The sequence below is a fragment of the Uranotaenia lowii genome, chromosome 3 (assembly GCF_029784155.1).
Source record: "Uranotaenia lowii strain MFRU-FL chromosome 3, ASM2978415v1, whole genome shotgun sequence".
NCBI classification, from domain to species: domain Eukaryota; kingdom Metazoa; phylum Arthropoda; class Insecta; order Diptera; family Culicidae; genus Uranotaenia; species Uranotaenia lowii.
This window is the reverse complement of record NC_073693.1, coordinates 44,706,470-44,721,335: the sequence shown is the minus strand read 5'-3', so window position 1 is coordinate 44,721,335 and position 14,866 is coordinate 44,706,470. Positions and strand designations below refer to the sequence as shown.

Sequence of the window (14,866 nt, the reverse complement as noted above, 5' to 3'; positions counted from 1 at the left end):
TGTAGTCTGTGACCCGCTTTACTCAAACCGTTTGCGCGCACATTTAAGCAGTGCCATACACGATGCAAATCGTATTCACAGCGACAGAACTTCATAGAATTTCATCGCATTTGTACAAATGCGCTGCTCGCTTTAGCTTCATGCAATAAAGTGAGAAATCTCGCGTGAGCTTTCTTTCATTACGTCGTATGAAACAAAATGTAAACAAATATTTTTATTACGAAAAAAATACAAAAACTGACATAAACTAGTCGCAACTTCTTTCCATTTCGAATATTTGTAGTCTTGACAAAATATTCTATATGTGAAATACAAAATTTAATGTTGTTTCGATAACTTTTGCAGCAGTTTTCTGTGAATTCTCAAGATGTTTTATACGGCGTAATGAAAGCTCACGCGAGAAATATTGTTTTCTTGTTCGTGAGCAAGAACTTAAGCGGGCCATAGACTACACGGCATTTGTACAAATGCGATGAAATTCGATGACATTCTGTCGCTGTGAATATGTTTTGCATCGTGTTGGTACTGTTTGAATGAGCGCGCAAACGGGTTGAGTACAATCGGTCCGGATCGAAATATTTTGTACTAACAACCCTCTGTGGCATGGTGTACGGTGCTGTTTGTACAAAATCCAGGCTATTTACACAGCCCCAGCCGGGGTGGAGGGTTTTTTTTTGTTGTTGCTGTTGCTGTTTTCGCAAGCACACGCCATTTGTGTAGTCTATGGCCCGTTTAAGGAATTTGGGTTAGTTTTTAATTGTTCATACAAGCGCACTTCACTTTTTCTTAATATTTTCAAGGAGTTTACAATTTTACTCGTTCGGAACTTGTAATTCTCCCTAATATGGTTGTTTGTCAAGTAGTGTGTAAAAATTTGAAATCATTTTTTTCGTTCCTTTTTCACCTCGCGTTTTATCGGCCGTTTCGGAAGGAAGGTGCAAAACGGAACCGTGAAAAAACAGCCATCTCGATGTGCGGAGGCGCAGCAGGTAAACAACAATTTGTGGGCTCTCGGGGAAAAAAAAGTTCCGAATTGAGATCGATAATTTGTCGTGAAAATTAGCATCCTTTGCGAACTAATTATCCGCGTAAACGGTAGCTAAAGGGAAGACCTGTGAAAGTGTAACCCAAAGTTTCCGGCTAAACTTGAACAGAAACATCCGAGCAGCAAAAATGATGGAAGTGGACATCGGCTACGACTCGAACGAGTACAGCAATGCCGGATCCGTGCCGCTGGTGAACGGATTCGTGAAGGCTTGCTCCAACAATCTGCCTTCGGTGAGCAGCGAAATGGTGTGGAACTATGTGGTCCAGCTGATGAGAACGGCTTCGGAGAATCCGGACGTGGTAAAAATTCTGTAAGTACCTCCTGATTTGGTAAAGCAACAGTAACACAGCCAGCCGGACGATACTCACGATGCGACGTCGATCGGTGAATGATAATATTTTGTGCTTCTGTCTGGGTCTGATGTGGGCTGTCATGCAGGGAACGGTCGTTCGATGTGTCAATCAAGACCGTCAGCTTGAGCCGAAAGTGACAAACCTGTCGTTCGGTCCGGAGAGAATTTGTGCGGAACGCCACTTTTTGAAGTCTGCTGACTTTGAAGGGTCTGTCTCGATTCGAAGAGACAGAGGAATCGGATGACAAACTAAAGTAATTCTACTTGTGCTTTAGAGTTAAAAAAAAAAATCCGAGTAATCACTATTGTTGTAAATTTCGATTAAGGAACATCGTAGATTATAGTAACTACATATTTGCAGATACCGACAAACGGATTCTGGTTATCACTAAATGTCTGCAACTAGTTTTGATCGTAAGTGTTATGCAACTTTTTTCATACTCAACCTTCGAAAAATGGGGTTGAATTTTTTTATGCTTTTGTATTTCCGAACTAAGCAAATCTGGAAGCTCGAAGTAAAACGAATTTATTTACAATTATTGGTAATTGCGAGAAAAAATGACTGAATTAAATTAAAACAAGTAGGAGTATCTGCTCAATAATATTTTATTTCATTATTGATTTTAATGTTCATAATAATATGTATTTTATTATTTTTTAATCGGATTTTTGTTTATTGATCAATTGTAAATTAATTAATCGACTTTTTCGGCGAGTTTTGATATAATTTAAACGTTTTTACCCACAAGAAAAGATGTTAAAAATAAATTTTCTTCTTGAAAATGTTCCTTAATAATCAAGGAACAATTACAAGTAGAAACAAATATTTTAATATTTTTCTAAGTGGAGAAAATCCGGCCCTGTTTGAACTTACTCCCGTTGTACCTTAAAGAATTTCCAGTGGTTTCCTTGATTCAGAGTTCAGACTTCTCTACTGAATTTTTTTTTCTTATTTTGGACCATCATTGATGTGAGCAGCGCCATGGGAAGCTCACGTTTTTGGTTTCCAAATTTTTGTTAAATGTGTATTTGACACATCCACTTGAACGCTTTGACAAATTTTCATTTTTCAATTTTCCAAAAGCGTTCCACAAGGAAGTTCTACCGTCAGCTCACTGATTTTTTAAAAAAATGTCACCCTTCTGCGATTCAAGTTCGATCAAAATTTTACTTTACTTTGTGACGTATGGTTTTTTTAAAGTCGGCTGGCGTCTTAACTAAAAATACAAATCCTTTTCCAGTCAAGCGGTCGCCTCCAGTAAACCGGATCACTCGGACGATTCCGTTTGCTATGTGCAGCTCAAGCGGGACGAACGGCTCTGCGCCGTCAAGGGTCAAATCGTGGCCGGCAACGTGAACGATAACAAAATCTACCAGCTGACGACGATCGTTGACGAGCAGGAGGAAAAGATCCTTTCAGCAGAATGTAGCGAATGTTACGAAAGCGGTGATTGTCGACATCTGATCAGTTTCCTCACCTGGTTGCATCGGAAAAGTGAGGGCGATGATAGCGCCGAAGTTGTGTGCTATTTTCGTGGGCCTCTTACCCTGGAGCTGGCCAACATTCCCACAAAACCAATGCAGAACAAGACTAAGGCGAAAAATTTTATCCGAGAAATAGTACGAATTCTTCAGACTGAGGACATTGATTGTCCGCTAAGGTGGAACTTTTCCTCTGCCAACAAGAAATTTTCCAATCTGTCGATACACGAAATGATTATGACTGCAGTGAAAAACAAATTCGATACGGCACAATTTTTCGAGCACGCTCACTCAATCATATCCTCATCGCAGGCGGTGTTGGCCGATAAAACTAAATTTACACCCAAGTTCAATTCCTGGTTCTTGGAGCTGCGATACGCGCGAATTACCAGCGCAAAAGTGTCCGACTGCATAAACCTGAACGTGATTCAGTCCGTCCTGTACGAAACGATTCTCGGCTGCCACAAGGAAATGGATCCGAACATCCAGAGGAAAAAGTTAGCTGTCCGTTCCCGGCTGGAGAAGTACACCAAAACCAAGTACGAAAATTGCAAAATTGCCCTCAATGCCAGCTACCCGATCATTTTCGACGTTCCCGATGGCATCTGCCAGTCGCACGTGATCGAAATCAAGTGCCCAAAATCGCGGGACCACATGCAGAAGTACGTGACCGAAAATGGTTCCATCTGCGAGAAATACTACATGGAAATTCAGATCCACATGTTCATGCACGGGAAATCGGCCGGCGTAGTTTGTGTGGCCGATCCGGACTTCGACAACAACAACGAAATCTACATGCACTCGTTCAATCTCAACCGAAACTTTGCCGTCAACAAGCTGAACAAAGCCATGGACTACTGGAAGAACATCGTGTACCCGGAACTGATCAACAGTTGGTCGGAGTAAGGGATTTCGGATTCGGAAAAAAATCTGCTAAACACATTTTATGTTGATTTTTTTTCTTTTCGAGTGGGACAATTTACACATTTATTCTTCCTTCGTTTGATCTAAGTTGTATTTGCTCTTAGCTTAGTAAGGACAATAAATATAGGCAACCCCCAATGTGTATTTAGTTTTTAATCCAAAAAAGTGATTAAAAATGACATACCTTAAAATTGTGATTTGTTTTCTTTTCTTTCGTTTTTGTGTGTGGTTTGATGGCAGTTTTTTCCGTCGTCGGCAGTAAGATTTCTTGGTAATTATTCACCTGGGCTATGCAATATGACACTAAGTACCTATATGATGACACACTCCCTTGGGTGGCAAAATCTGTAATTTCAAACAAAGGTAACCTAAATTTTGTTTTCTATATCCATAAACTTTGAATATACTCACCGTAACACTTAATAAACATTCACTGATACAGCTAGACTCTAACTAAAATAAATACATATCAGCCGATTGGTGACAACAGCTTTCCTGATCCAGGGGGGATTCAATTCCCTTTCGTATAATGTAGATGTCGTCCTAACTTCAGTTGATCCGATTCCCGTAATCCACACTGGGGTATAGCCTCTGTGTCTGTTAAAAAAAAACGACAAAAAAAACAATATCACATCCATATTAAGTTTTTCTTACATAAAGAAACAAATTTAATATTATCAATTCTTTGTTACGATCAATCCTCTCATATGTATCCTATGAGATCAATGAACTTCAATCAAACTAAACCACTTACCAATCGAGAAACCTGAGATCGCAGCGAGGAAACCGCATCCAGAGCGTACTGGACCTTGCGACCGAGCTCGTGGGAATCGGCCCTCGATCGACGATCCTCGTCGAAGATTATCTGTAGATGAGAACACAAGGGAAAAAACGAAACAATTAGTGGCTGTTGGCTAATAAACATGGATTAATAATGCTGATCCAAATGAAACGGTAACTAAATTTTAAAACAAATTATCAGAAAAGAGGGTGGGCTTAATAGCGACCAATCAGACGGGAAAATTGGTACATCGTCTTGAACTCTGTGTTTCGTATTTAATGAATCTAAAGATGCCAAAATGTGATAAATTACGTCAACTTCCAATTATCTTTTTGAAAATTTTCTACTATGAGTGGAACAGCTTTGGCGGTTGAGGCAACACGTGCGCCGTCTATCGTGCATACTATGAACCACTTTTGTTTCAAATCAAGGCTTTTTTTGATTGCACTTTCTGTTTCCTGAAGCTTGACATTCAAAACAATCCAAAATTTTGAATTTGGTCGAATTTATAACAAATTTAACCGATTGTCCTCCTTCGGCACAAAAACAACATATTTGACTTTTTATCACTCCACCACCGTTTTTGCGTAATGGCGCGATTCCAGATTCAATTTGAACAGAGTATATACTTTGTGCGACCTATTAAAGTGGTTTTCAGAGAAAACGGTCGCATTTTGAGGCAGTCTTCTTTGTAATTTTAGCCATTCATCGTGTCAATCGTTATGAAAGACTGAGTGAATTACAGTTTCCACAGATTGTAAGCCTCCTTAAGTACTAGAAATTAAATTAAATTCTCCTTGTTTATCTCCGCGAAATACAGACGAGACTTGTCAACGAACAGTTTCTGGTTGGAATCCTGGCAAATGACCGCTAAAGAGTTCGTTTTGCTGTCCATTACAAAATTTTTCAAAATGTCTCCCACAAGCAGTAAAAATATTTTGCGCACGATTTGACCACCGTATTTTGTTTAAAGGGTGATACGGTCAAAATTTGGTCAATATTAACTTGACGTATTTCTTTCAATTTTGCATTTAAAAAACCTGAACCCCTCTCATTTTGAAGGTGTGTGTGTGTGTGTGTGTGTGTGTGTGTGTGTGTGTGTGTGTGTGTGTGTGTGTGTGTGTGTGTGTGTGTGTGTGTGTGTGTGTGTGTGTGTGTGTGTGTGTGTGTGTGTGTGTGTGTGTGTGTGTGTGTGTGTGTGTGTGTGTGTGTGTTTGTTTGTGTGTGTGTGTGTGTGTGTGTGTGTAGAAAGTTGCTCCTATTTTGATTTTGGAATTCACTCTTCAGTTGTCAAAATGCCGTTCAAGGAAGAAGAGCAGCTTATCAAAATTTTGCTCGCGCATCGCAAAAATCCGAGCTACTCGCACGCAAAGCTGGCAAAATCGCTAAAAGTTGCCAAATCAACCGTTACAAATGTAATTAAAGTGTTTGGGGAACGTTTGTCGACAGCCAGAAGTCTGGATCAGGGGGGAAATCGAAAACCGGAAGCCGCTGAGACGACAAAGACAGTTGCCGGTAGTTTCAAGCGAAACCCTAACCTCTCTGTCCGAGATGCCGCAAATAAGCTGGGTGTATCGTCTACAACCGTGCATCGAGCCAAAAAACGAGCCGGACTTAAAAGAAGGTAGTGACTCCAAATCGCGATGATAAACAAAATACGACGGCCAAAGCGCGATCCCGGAGGCTGTACACGGCGATGCTGACGAAGTTTGACTGCGTGGTAATGGACGACGAAACCTACGTCAAAGCCGACTACAAGCAGCTTCCGGGACAGGAGTTTTATACAGCAAAAAGAAGGGGGAAAGGTAGTGTGGAAAGCTTGCTTCTGTACCTATCGACTGAACGGAAGACATCCACCCACTCGCGCTGAAGATTGTAAGTTGACTGGTGATCGCTCCCGACTCCCGACACGACAGCTTAGCCGTCGCTTGTGTTCGTTTAGTAAGCACGATTGAGGGAGATTACCGACTCAGAGAGGCCTATCGGCCGAGAGAGTGTTCTATCCGCTATTATCGGCTACACAGGCAGTGATGCCAACTGTTTTTTAGAAATGTCTGGAAGATTTTGAAAAAAAAAAATGTCTGGAAAAGTCTGGATGGCGAACTCTGTAGGTGACGACCTTTTTTTTGTTTTGGTCGCCAGATCGCAATATTGTAGTCTTCGGAACAATACTCATTACTTCATAATAATCATACATTCTATACGCTATCAATGTCTGAGACCATTGCACAGTGGTTTAAAACTCGAAAAACGTGATCATGGGCTTTTTGATGCCTCAGATGTCAAAATAGTTTAATGACATGTTCTACAATGTTTCATTATTTTTAATTGTCATCATTTTTTTTTCTGATCGATCCACCTAAAAGTGAGATATTTTTTTAATTTTTTAATTTGTCATCCAATCAAAATGATGTCTTGATAAAACTTGTAGACAATACAATTTTAAAAAAACTTTGTAAACACTTTAAAGCTCTATCTTTTAAAACAACAGATTTATAGACATTTTTCTAAAAAGTAACCTCAAAAAATGAAATTTTCGTTTAACTTTTTTCAAAGCGACTTTCGAGTCTTACTTTATATGAGAGAGTTGTAACAATTGTAAAAGTACACAACTTCATTGAAGGCGTCAAGTTTCTATCTTGACGTTAAATGGTACTTTTTGTGTAGTTACGTTTTAAAAAAGCATATTTTCAATGTTCCATATCTCTAAAAGTTGCAAACTTACGAAAACAAAATTATATGCATTTGAAAGGCACATTCTTCAGCTTTAATGACCATATAATTTCATTTGTATGTATCAGGTTTTACTACTAAAATCATTTTATCTGAAAGATGGTAGTTTTGAAGTTTTTGTTAAGCCAGCCTGGCAATCTCTTGCTGTTTAGCTTAAGGAAGGATGAAATCTTCTTTTTCTTCTATTCCCGCCGTTTACAAGTGAAGACGACAGTTTTTAATTTGTTAAGCTTGAAGAGTTGGCCCTGTCTAGAAGCGTTGGTTCCATTATATTTAGTTAAATCATTTATCTGAAAAAAGGTAGTTTTGAAGTAATGGGCATTTTGCGTATTTTTTCAACACACATATTTACAAATGTTTCCGCTCTAACACGAAAGGGGCATATATGGATGATTTGGTAACCTTTAATTTTCATGGCCTTCTTTACAGTTTTTTCTTTATTTATGAAGTTTTAGTTAAATAGTTGTGTAAGAGAGTAAATAAGAATGATAATTTTCATGATTTTCTTCTTCTGAATGTTCTAAATCGAGCATGTAGTTTGCTTCGGCAACAATAGGAAAATGTGGTCTAGGTTTAGATTTTCTAAGGCTTGTTATAGGAGGGTCCGAAAATTCGAGCATCCGATGCATAAGGTCGATGTTTGTTGCTTGCCTTGTAAATTTTCAAGTGTGATGTTCTCTAAAATTTCAAATATCCTTATTCCTAGACTCTTGAGCATGTTCGGGTATGTTGTTTTGTAGACATTAACTCCTTAATCAAGACACTTAAGCTAATTGTTCTCTTTACCAATTTCTATTTATTTACATTTGAATCCTTCTTACCTTGAAGAAAGGAAACTTAAATTGATGAAAGGATGTCCAATCTCAAAGGAGAATGGAACACTTAACTTTAACTTGACACATCGAACCACGGTGTACAATTTAATAAGGTGATATCTTCCCGATAATGTCGTCATTACTATCCATCTAGTGATCCACGCGCGCAAAACTTTTTGCCTGGCACGCTATAGGCAGATAGTTATGACGTCACTAATTTGCATTCAAACGAGTTGTTTACTCGTGTTAGTAGCCTACCTTGTATACGTATACCGTGCATCGAACGATGGAACCAACGCTTCTAGGCAGGGCCAACTCTTCAATCTTAACAAATTAAAAACTGTCGTCTTCACTTCTCAACGGTAGGAATAGAAGAAAAAGAAGATTTCATCCTTCCTTAAGCTAAATAGCAAGAGATTGCCAGGCTGGCTTAACAAAAACTTCAAAACTACCATCTTTCAGATAAATGATTTTAGTAGTAAAACCTGATACATACAAATGAAATTATATGGTCATTAAAGCTGAAGAATGTGCCTTTCAAATGCATATAATTTTGTTTTCGTAAGTTTGCAACTTTTAGAGATATGGAACATTGAAAATATGCTTTTTTAAAACGTAACTACACAAAAAGTACCATTTAACGTCAAGATAGAAACTTGACACCTTCAATGAAGTTGTGTACTTTTAAGATTGTTACAACTCTCTCATATAAAGTAAGACTCGAAAGTCGCTTTGAAAAAAGTTAAACGAAAATTTCATTTTTTGAGGTTAGTTTTTAGAAAAATGTCTATAAATCTGTTGTTTTAAAAGATAGAACTTTAACCCTTTCCTTCCCACGAGGTTTTTCACGTTTTAAAAATAGAAATATTGATTTACAGCTAAAGTTCTAGAACAAAAGATGCATAATTTAAGCCTACTTTAATGATCCATTTCATAAATTTGAGTTTTGAGGTGGATCATATGTGCTCCATTGGGAAGATAACAACACATAGGGTGCAAATGCAAAACAGGAAATAATTGCAAAAAACATGGAATTTCATCACTTCATTGATCACAAACTAAAATGATCCTATTTGATAAAAAATTTCTTTTGTATACGCATCCCTCGATAGTCTATTTATTGAAATATTTGAAATTTTCATTTTTGCCTTGAACAATGGCCGCCATGACACTTTGCGCAAGAAAAACAAAACATGCAGTTTTTCGAGAATATCACGAACTTTTACAAACATTTCGAGACATGTGGTCATTTGAGCAGATGAAATAACTATCCTGAAGCGATTTTTTTTGTTGACGAAATGATTTTCTTGAGTATCGATAAGAAGCTTCACAAGAAGAAAAGTACGTTTTGTTCCCAGTGTATCACCAGTGATCCACTTTACTTACTCAAAAATTTATATGTTTTAGTTGCAATCTAAGTAAACCATCATTTGATTCTGCTTGCATAAGCAACCTTCTGCACGTCAGTAATTTTATTTGAAGGAAATTATAAAAACTTGACAAGTTATTGAACAACAAATGACGACTTGATTTAAATTCGAAAAAATCCGACTTTTTTGCAGTTTTTGACCTGCCAAGCAAAACCTAGCGAACCGATTTTCTTCAAATTTCGTGCAATGTTTCTTCACTCATATCTACACATCCGGTGAAAAAATTGTGTTGATCCAAAGCGCCCGGTTCAAATGCGAGCTGTGCGAAGTTGTGGATCACCTGTGCTACCATGGGAAGGAAAGGGTTAAAGTGTTTTACAAAGTTTTTTAAAATTGTATTGTCTACAAGTTTTATCAAGACATCATTTTGATTGGATGACAAATTAAAAAATTAAAAAAATTATCTCACTTTTAGGTGGATCGATCAGAAAAAAAATGATGGCAAAATATGAGCAATCAAAAATAATGAAACATTGTAGAACATGTCATTAAGCTATTTTGACATCTAAGGCATCAAAAAGCCCATGATCACGTTTTTCGAGTTTTAAACCACTGTGCATTGTGGTGGTCTCGGCGGCCTAATTCCCTGTTTTACAACCATCTTCTTGGCATTCCTCACTCTTAAATTACTAATTCTAATCATTTCCTGCCATTTTGCAACAAATATTTTGAATTTTGAATGTTTTGTCAAAAAATTCTTGTCGAAACTCAAAAGTCTGGAATTGTCTGGAAGAAATGACAAAAGTCTGGAAGTCTGGAAACCTAAAAAAATGTCTGGCAAAAGTCCAAAAAGTCTGGAAGATCCAGACAAAATCTGGAAGGTTAACATCACTGTACACAGGTAGCAGATATTTTCAAGCACATGAAACTGTCAAAGTTCGCGAAAAAATATCTGGTTTGGCAAGCCATCTGTACCTGCGGCTTGAAAAGCAGCATTTTCATAGCTTCCGGGACTGTCAACCAAGAAATTTACGTGAAAAAGTGTTTGAATAAACGTCTGCTGCCTTTCCTGAAGAAACACGGTTGTTCCGTACTGTTTTGGCCGGATTTGGCATCTTGCCATTACGGTAAAAAGGCCATGGAGTGGTACGCCGCCAACAACGTGCAGGTGGTTCCCAAGGACAAGAACCCTCCCAACACGCCAGAGCTCCGCCCAATTGAGAAATACTGGGCTATTGTCAAGCGGAGCCTAAAGAAGACCAAAAAAAACTGCTAAGGACGAGCAGCAGTCCAAGGCAAACTGGCTTTCTGCGGCGAACGAGGTGGACAAGGTGACTGTACAAAATCTGATGGCAGGGGTTAAGCGTAAGGCTCGGCAATTCGGATTTGGAAAAGCGGAAGCCTAACTGAATATTTTTCCTGACTAATTGAACTTGAAAAAGAAATTTAATTTGATTTTTTAAATAACCGATTTACACGCGTTTTCCCTTGACCGAATGTTGACCGTATCACCCTTTATTGAACCTTTCCCGCAGGAATTTTTAAATGTTACAAAATATGCGTTTGGGTGAAAATACCGTTCGAAAAGGAAACCCAACGTTAAAGCGATTTATAGTTCAATCAGTCTGTAGCTTTACCTTCTCTAGCTTAGCTAACCGCGTATCCAGACTGTCGTAATCGACATCGTTCTCCATATCGCGAGCTTCACTGGCGATATCGTTGGGAGTATTCATCGGTTTACAGCTCTGCCGATCAGCCTGTAGCACAAATCCCTCCCGGCAGGTACAGTAGTAGGATCCCTCTGTATTGTAGCACGTCTGATCACAGGGTTTGTACAGCTTACATTCGTTTAGGTCTTCCTCGCAGAATCTCCCGGTGAAGCCTGGCTGGCAGGTGCAACTGTCCGGACCCGTACAGCGACCTCCATTACGGCACTCGCTTCGACAAATTGCTGCATGAGGGTTGATAAATTTTGAGTAAAAATTAATTCTACAAAATTCCAATAAATTAACTTACGTTTCAGACATCCCTCCTCAACTGTGGTCGTAGTTTCCCAACCTTCGCAGCAGATTGGCACTTCTCGCTTAACCGGATGATAAGTCGGTTCGTAATTCGTCCTTAATGAAGGTAAAGTTCGAAACAAAAAAGAAACAGATTAATCCCAATTTAAGTCGACTACCGAATCTTGATTGAATGATCTTGATTGATGGCTTCATGATCGGTGCGATTTAATTTTTGCCTTTGTTTGGCTTCAATTCATAAAGTTTAAGGAATGCATTTTTTTTTTTTTTGCTGACTTACCTCACACCTGTGCACAGCTTCTGATCCAGACAGGGTTGGACAAAGTGCTTCACGGTGGATTTTCGGTACACGGGAATATGCACGATTCGCTTCTCGTGGCACACGTTTTTGCTGCAAGAATATTGATGGAAAGAGAAAAAAAAATAACCGTAAGGGATCCATGGACTTAGATCTACAGACTAAGTAAGTACAGGTTTAGTTTGATGAGTTTATCTCGGACAAGCGATCTTGCTTTAGGGGAGTGTAAACCGTAAGGTAGGAATATCAAGATTGATTTGACGACGTTATTTCAACAAACCATTACTCAGTTCCCACCCCCAACTTTAAATTGCAGTTACAAGATGGGTGGCAAAAGGGGGTGGTGAAGAAATTCTGATCAGAATCAGCACACGCATAGCAAAGTTGCATTTCCTGGTACGCCATTCTAGCTAGCCTAGCCATTTCATTTGAAAAACGAAACTGTTGGGTGCTTAATCATGATCAAGGACGACGACGACGAACGATGGCTGCTCAGCTCATGGCAGATGGAAAATTTATGAGGTGCCGAGACGTGACCGACCAAATATGTCAAACGATATGCAGTAAGTATTAATATATTGTTAGGAGTTGTTTTATTGCTAGCGGAGCATTGTGAATTGTGATTAAACAATAATAAAATATTAGTCCGGCTGAGTGTACAGCCCATTAAGAAGTACCGTAAAACGGGGTAACTTTGATCACCGGGTTAACTTTGGCCATCAATAAAATTTTCCACATTATCATCAATAACTTAGTCAATAGTTTGAATTTTTGAAAACTGTTTTCTACGTTTGAAAGCCAATTAATTGAGTATCGAATAGACAAAATTGGGTTTGTATTTGAAATTGTTTTCTGTTAGTAAAAATGTAATTTCAAAATCTTTAAATACCTAATTTTTTCAAGGCTCGCAAACAAACAGCTCTTCTGATGATACCAAAAAGTATTTAGAAGCGAACGGGTGGTTGAATGTGAAAGAACAACTTTTAATCTTTGTATATGTATAGTTATAGTGCTATTTTTATAGTCATTTAATGATAAATTTTTGATATTTAAAATGTAAGGACATTTTCCAAGAGTAAGCCCTTATTGGACAAATGGATAGGATTAACTTTGAAAAATGAATGAAATTGGAAATAGTGGGAGGGCCAAGAGTAATGTGTGAAGGTAAAATTTCATTTATATTTTGAAGCTAAAACTATTTAGCAATTATTATAATTTTTGCCCCTAGATGTATGCAGCATCATTGTTTTTTTTCGATTAAAAAAGTTTTTAAAAGAAAACGTCAAAAAGCAAGGTATAATTGATAAATTAGAATTTGTAAACAATTATGCAGGTGTTTCTATCCTTTATGATCAAAAAAATTCGAGACTGATCAATGTAACCCAAACCATCAATTCCTGAACAGCGTCGAAATCGATTTTTAAATCAAATTTAAAGTAGTCCAAAAAATTTCTGCAACCCTGTTTACGTTTGTAGGAGTCCAGTACTTGTTTTAAAAATATTAAACATGCTACATTCCCTTTAACAGAAAAAATAATCGAAAAATATTGAAAAAAGTGATCAATATTATCCCGGATTACGGTACGTTGAAATGTCTGATACTGCTTCAATGAGAGAAAAATGCACTTTCACCAACAGAATCGTTATCGTTTGTAGCACAAATGCATTTGAAATCCATGAAAAAGTGTTTGATTTAAGTTTTTCATATTGCAGAGTATGAAGTTCCCGAATACAGCCCACTCCCGGCTAATCTTCCGGAACCAATTCGAACACTGCAAGAAAGTGTCTCTACAAGAGCTGGAATATCGAAAGAAACCTGCAGGATGTGGCATTTGCGGCAGGTGCCGGTATGGGTAGGTTATGAACAGAGAAAGATAAGTGAAATAGAAAAAAACGTATAGTTTTTCATCAATAACTTTGGTTTCCGTCGACCGATTTCTTTCAAAAACGGTATTTCTTAAAGCCTAAACTATGAAACATATTTCATCCCAAGACTGCATTTCGATAAAAGTTAAGAGAAAAAAGTTATTACATAACTTAACGCCATATTCAACAGACCGTCGTTTTGGAATTCGCAATTAGGCTGGAACAAATATTAATTTCTTCTTTTGTCACACACCCCCCCCCCCCCCCCCTTCGAAATTTCCAAAACCCGAAGGGGGAAATAAATAAAGTTTTAAGTATTTCATGGAAAATTTTGATAAAAATTTCATGCATCCGAAAGATTACAAGACCAAAAAACAAATTTTGGAAGATTGAAGTTATTTCACCATGTGTATACTAGATTTTATTGAATTTTTAGATAAAAAATTACTTGATTTATAAGTTGTGCAATGATATAGTATGCAATTTTGTTGCATACAAGATTTTGTGCAATTTATTCCAATTTATTTGTTTTTCGCATTATTTTTTATTGTCCCCCCCCCCTCGCGATGTTCCAACTCCAAGTGACAAAAGAAGGATTTGGAATTTATTCCGGCCTTAGTGGAATGTTTTTACGATGTCAGTTATCGTTTTCTAAATTTTTTTTTACGCTGTTCCAAATAGTTTTACAACTATTATAATAACTGTTTGGTAACAGCATTTTTTATTCGGGTAAGCATTTTGTCCAAATCGGGCATAAATACCAAAGATGTATGGGTGCATCCATAAATTACGTAACGCTTTTAAGCGGGGAGGAGGTTAGCTCGAGCGTTTCGAATTGTTAATAGAGGGGGGGGGGGGTATGCTTAACGGTTCGTTATCATTTCTTTCATTCTGCTCGAAGCTAATTTGAAGTTATGTCAACTTTTTGCCATGTCAAGCCAATTTTTCCAGATCCGAAATGATAAGCAAATCAGGGTCAGCTTAAACTAAGGTTGGTAGATTGCCCGGTTTTATCCGGGTTTGCCCGGATTAATAAAATTTGACAAAAGTCCGGTCAGGCCCGGTTGCCCTGATTTCATTTTCATTGAAAAAAAAACATGTGTTATTGTCAATTGCATGAATTTTTAGACTATTGAGAGAATCTGACTTGACAGATAACAATTCCGCACTCACTAA

General features: G+C 37.9%; 2 protein-coding genes across 2 annotated transcripts in view; one reads left to right on the top strand and one right to left on the bottom strand.

Moving 5' to 3' along the window:
- The first annotated feature begins 949 nt into the window (after positions 1-949).
- On the top strand, positions 950-3,997 carry LOC129756790 (uncharacterized). The gene is made up of 2 exons (XM_055753801.1): positions 950-1,358; positions 2,642-3,997. Exons 1-2 carry the CDS (start codon positions 1,174-1,176, stop codon positions 3,786-3,788), a joined length of 1,332 nt encoding a protein of 443 aa, XP_055609776.1. The 5' UTR covers positions 950-1,173; the 3' UTR covers positions 3,789-3,997.
- The window catches only part of LOC129756791 (epidermal growth factor-like protein 7), a 65,116-nt gene continuing 54,068 nt past the window's right edge, over positions 3,819-14,866 (bottom strand). Inside the window, exons 2-7 of the mRNA XM_055753802.1 lie at positions 11,807-11,917; positions 11,522-11,622; positions 11,143-11,456; positions 4,561-4,671; positions 4,218-4,403; positions 3,819-4,151 (exon numbers count right to left, since the gene is read on the bottom strand). Of these exons, the coding sequence (XP_055609777.1) occupies positions 4,356-4,403; positions 4,561-4,671; positions 11,143-11,456; positions 11,522-11,622; positions 11,807-11,917 (685 nt within the window). The 3' untranslated portion in view covers positions 3,819-4,151; positions 4,218-4,355. The remainder of the gene's footprint in view (positions 4,152-4,217; positions 4,404-4,560; positions 4,672-11,142; positions 11,457-11,521; positions 11,623-11,806; positions 11,918-14,866) is intronic.

Excerpts from the sequence above, each read along its gene's own strand:
- LOC129756790 (XM_055753801.1), top strand. The coding sequence starts at position 1,174 with ATGATGGAAGTGGACATCGGCTACGACTCGAACGAGTACAGCAATGCC. Across the intron at positions 1,359-2,641 it reads CCGGACGTGGTAAAAATTCT|TCAAGCGGTCGCCTCCAGTA; the intron begins GTAAGTACCTCC and ends ATCCTTTTCCAG.